Source organism: Mercurialis annua, linkage group LG4, assembly GCF_937616625.2.
Source record: "Mercurialis annua linkage group LG4, ddMerAnnu1.2, whole genome shotgun sequence".
Classification (NCBI taxonomy): domain Eukaryota; kingdom Viridiplantae; phylum Streptophyta; class Magnoliopsida; order Malpighiales; family Euphorbiaceae; genus Mercurialis; species Mercurialis annua.
Genome location: NC_065573.1, coordinates 18567927 through 18571903, shown reverse-complemented (window position 1 = coordinate 18571903; position 3977 = coordinate 18567927). Strand labels below are relative to the sequence as shown.

At 33.4% G+C, this 3977-nt stretch overlaps 1 protein-coding gene across 1 annotated transcript; it reads right to left on the bottom strand.

Moving 5' to 3' along the window:
• Positions 1-2876: 2876 nt before the first annotated feature.
• Positions 2877-3694, bottom strand: LOC126676226 (dirigent protein 22-like). The gene has a single exon (XM_050370384.2). It carries the CDS (start codon positions 3613-3615, stop codon positions 3031-3033), a length of 585 nt encoding a protein of 194 aa, XP_050226341.1. The 5' UTR covers positions 3616-3694; the 3' UTR covers positions 2877-3030.
• Positions 3695-3977: the final 283 nt, after the last annotated feature.

The following is a 3977-nucleotide window of genomic DNA, read 5'->3' as shown; positions in this document are numbered from 1 at the left end:
CTCTTTTCTTCAGTGTTCGGTTCTTAATCTTCCATATTTGTTCCAAGGCATATTGCTTAAGCAGATCTTCCAGAGTCCATTCTTACGTCGTCTGTACATGTAAATAGCGTCTGGTCTTTACTCTTTTCTTCACTATTTTCAATTATTACTGGAAACAAGGAGTAGAGTGAGGTCTTATCTTGAGTGTCAATTACCAGTTATTTTTTAGTCTATATGATAAATCACTAAGTAACCATGCTGTTGGGATAGTCTAGACGTAGTAACTAGGCTACTGGGTTAGCCGAGCTGTGACCTAAAAATTGAAACGAAGGAGGTGAGAAGAACGCTAGAAGGAGTTTTAAGTTGTTAACTCCGACGCTCAAGTCTTAGAGAGAAGAGAAAATAATAGAATATCACTATAATATGAGTGTCTAAAGTTTTACCTTAAATTGAGTATATAAATGAAGTTTGTGATGTGTCAAATGCTTTTCACTAATCCACGAGAAATTCTTGTGTGAACCTAGTTCACCACGTAGGATTGTAAACTATTTATTGAGCATATGACATGTGGCGTAATTAACATGAATAACCAATCATTAAATGACCTTATGTTTTAAATAAAAAAACATCCAACATGCTATGCTAATAAAATAGGGGCCAAACCCATCCTCAGGTCCCTCTACTCTTCGACTTTTTTTTTCTGGAGGCCCCCCTACTTTATTTTTCCATTAAGGTGTCCCTCTACTTTTATTTTCTTAGTCAAAACATCCTTCGATGGACGGAATGGAGAGAGTGTAGCACACTCTCCGTTAACTAACAATATTTACCGTTAACTAATAAAATCTCCGTTAAAAATGACATCTCACCATTTAAAAAAAAAATAAAGGATTAAAAGTGTTGTTTAACCTTTTTTTTCCATTTGCATTTTTTCCTCCAACTAGCAACAGTCATTGCTAATTTGTTTCTGAAATTAAATAAAATTTCTGTTTCTTTTAATCATCCTGTTTCTTCTTTAGATTATCGACAACAAGATTTTCTGCAGGTGGTGGATAAACCGTGGCGTCCTCATCACTTTTAGCTTCCACTGGCGACGATTCAGTTGCCGGAGCAATTGCCGTTGAAATGGCATTTTGCGCCCCCGTAGTTTGTTAAAGCAATGATCTTTACTACTCACTGGAAAATTGAGAACCACCGTGGCTCCTCCATTACTCTCGATTTCCCTCGCCTCTGCTTATTGTGCTACTGCCGTTTACTATAACTTTTTTCATCAATTCAATTTAAAAAAAAACCATAAAAACAAATTAAAACAGAATCATTTTACAATTTGCTTAGATTCTGGATCATCGTGGTCATCATCTTTATCTTCTTATGAGCCATTTGATTGAAAGGTTTGAGTTTTCTTTTATTTTGAGTTGTGTGATTTTTCCTTTTTTGTTATCTTTTTCAATTTTTCAGATTCTGGGTTTTGTTGGGTTTTAAATTTCAAAAAATGGGTATGGTTTTTTTATTAGTTCCGATTGCTGATGGAAAAATGAATTTGTTTTGAATACTCTCCGGTTGAATTGTTTTGTCGTGTATTTGTTCCGATTGAAATAGTTTAAATGATAGGTTTTGATGATGTGTATTTGTTCCGATTGTAATCAATAGATCATGTTTAGTTGTTCCTTGAATTTGTTTTGATGATGGGTGTTGAACTTGAACAAATGCAGAGATTGAACAATTGCAGACATTGATGAGGCTGGCAAAATGATCAGTTTGCCATCAGATTTATATTGTAATTACAATATTTTTATTAAATTATAATTTTGTATCAAATACGTCTTTTAATGTTCTAAAAACTTATCTACACTCTCAATAACGGAGAGTGTGCATTCCATCGATCTAGGGGCATAATGACTAGAAAAATGAAAGTAAAGGAATGCGTAAACAACAATTTGAAATAGAAGGACTTATTTAAAAAAAGGTGAAGAGTAGAGGGATCTGAAGATGAATTTGGTCTAAAATAGGTCTCCAAAAACTAGTAAGTGGCAACTCGCACAGCCAGTTTTGTGGTTGTCGTACTTAAGATTGAGCAGATTCGACTGTGCTTGCTTTCAACTTGCTACGTGGTTACACAATTGATAGTTTTACGGTTGCCAAAGCCCGATGTCAAACATCTTAACAATGTAAAGTAGTACTTTTAGAAGTTAAATTGATAAAAATAGAAAATAATATTAAAAAAATTTAATCATCAAAAAATATCATATTTTTTTTTAATTTTTTCCGGTTATAAAACAAACTTTCAAAATTATCAATTTTAACTCATTCTTCAATATTTAAAATGTATAAATTTGTTCAAATATATTTATATTTCAATTTGTCTTTTTATTATAAAAAAATTCACATGAAAAGTAAATTTCATTTTTTTCACTCTAATTTAAAAATGAGCAAATTACTAACCTCTCACATTTAACATAATTCACACTTTAGTCATTTCTGTTTGAAAATTAAATTATTTGACACTTCACTTTTGTTTCCGTCAATATTTTAATTCCTCCATCCATTTTTAGTATTAGTCAACAAAGTCAAAGTTTTTATGGGTAAATTAATTATCAAATCTGAAGGACGAAATCATTGATAAAAACAAAAATGAGGGGTGAAATCATTGAGAAAAATAAAAATGGGAACCATATAGTTGTCAAATGTTAGGGGTGTCATAGTAATTTGCTCTTTAAAAAATTGGTTACAATTGAAACTGAAAATTAAAAAATGGGTTGATATTTTAAAAGTTTAGATGAAAACAGAAAAAATAAAACAAGTGGAACATTTTTCAATAATTAAACTTAATCACGATGAGAGGTGTCTTAAAATCAAATTTCATAATCAATAAGTCAAAAAGTACATTAAAGCCAAAGAAAAAAAATAAAAAGCATAATTCCATAATAGCAATGAACCCCACTGATCATAGGAAATGAATAACAACAATAACAAAAAGTGGTCCAGACTAATTATTACAACTCATCACACCATATAGGAAAATAAATTAGAACAAAATGAGTAATTAAATCATCATCAATAATGGAGCACATAAATATTATACTCAACTGTAGCATCTCCTGTAGTAAGATCAAACTTATGAGTGCTGGCCTGAACATAGCCTCTAGCAAACCGGAAAAGCCCACTTCCTCCGATCACCGGCATCTCTCTAACCTTAGAAAGCACGCTGTTCCGGCCAAGAACAGTGATCGTACTACCATTATATTTACCTTGAACAAAAGCAAAATTCATAACCATTAAAAGCCCGATATCTTGCTGTGAAGCCTGTGCGTAAAACCCTTGTGCTTGTCCCAGTAACTTTGAGCTCATCTCTGGGCCTGAGGTTAACGGGTTATCGATCATCTGTACGCTACCAAACCCGGTTTTGGAAGAATTTAGCGGCGGAACTGCTTGAACGCCGCTAGGGTTAGAGCCGGAGACTATGTCATGCCAATACATGCGAAAATGGCTCAGCTTTTCTTTCTTGAGACCGAACAGTTTTCTGTCCATGGTTTTGACAAATTCATGGTTTTGATCTGCTGCGGAGACTGAGTTGATGAGAGCGGAGAGGAGAAGGATGGTGATGAACTGGGAAGCAGATTTAATGGCCAGTTTAGCCATGGAGAAATATATTGGAGTAGGTGGTGGTGGACGGTGGTGATAATGTTTGTGTGGGACTATACCAAGTTGTGTTATCCTCAATTTATACGGGGAAGCACAAGCAAACTATAGTCATTATCCCGGGTTATTAGCTAAAATGGTACCCAACCTTTGCACCTTGTATCAAAATGGTATTCAACCTTTAATTTGTATCAAAATGGTACCCAACCTTCTAACGTTTGTATCAAAATGGTTTTTAAACAATTTCCGTTCACTTTTGATGACGTGGCAACCGGAAAACTAATTTTTTATATTTTTGCCATATCCCGTGACAAATAAGATTTTATATAATTTAAAAAATTAAAACAAACTCTTATTTTACA

What these genes read in the sequence shown, in the direction of transcription:
- LOC126676226 (XM_050370384.2), bottom strand. Translation starts at nt 3,615, where the DNA reads ATGGCTAAACTGGCCATTAAATCTGCTTCCCAGTTCATCACCATCCTT.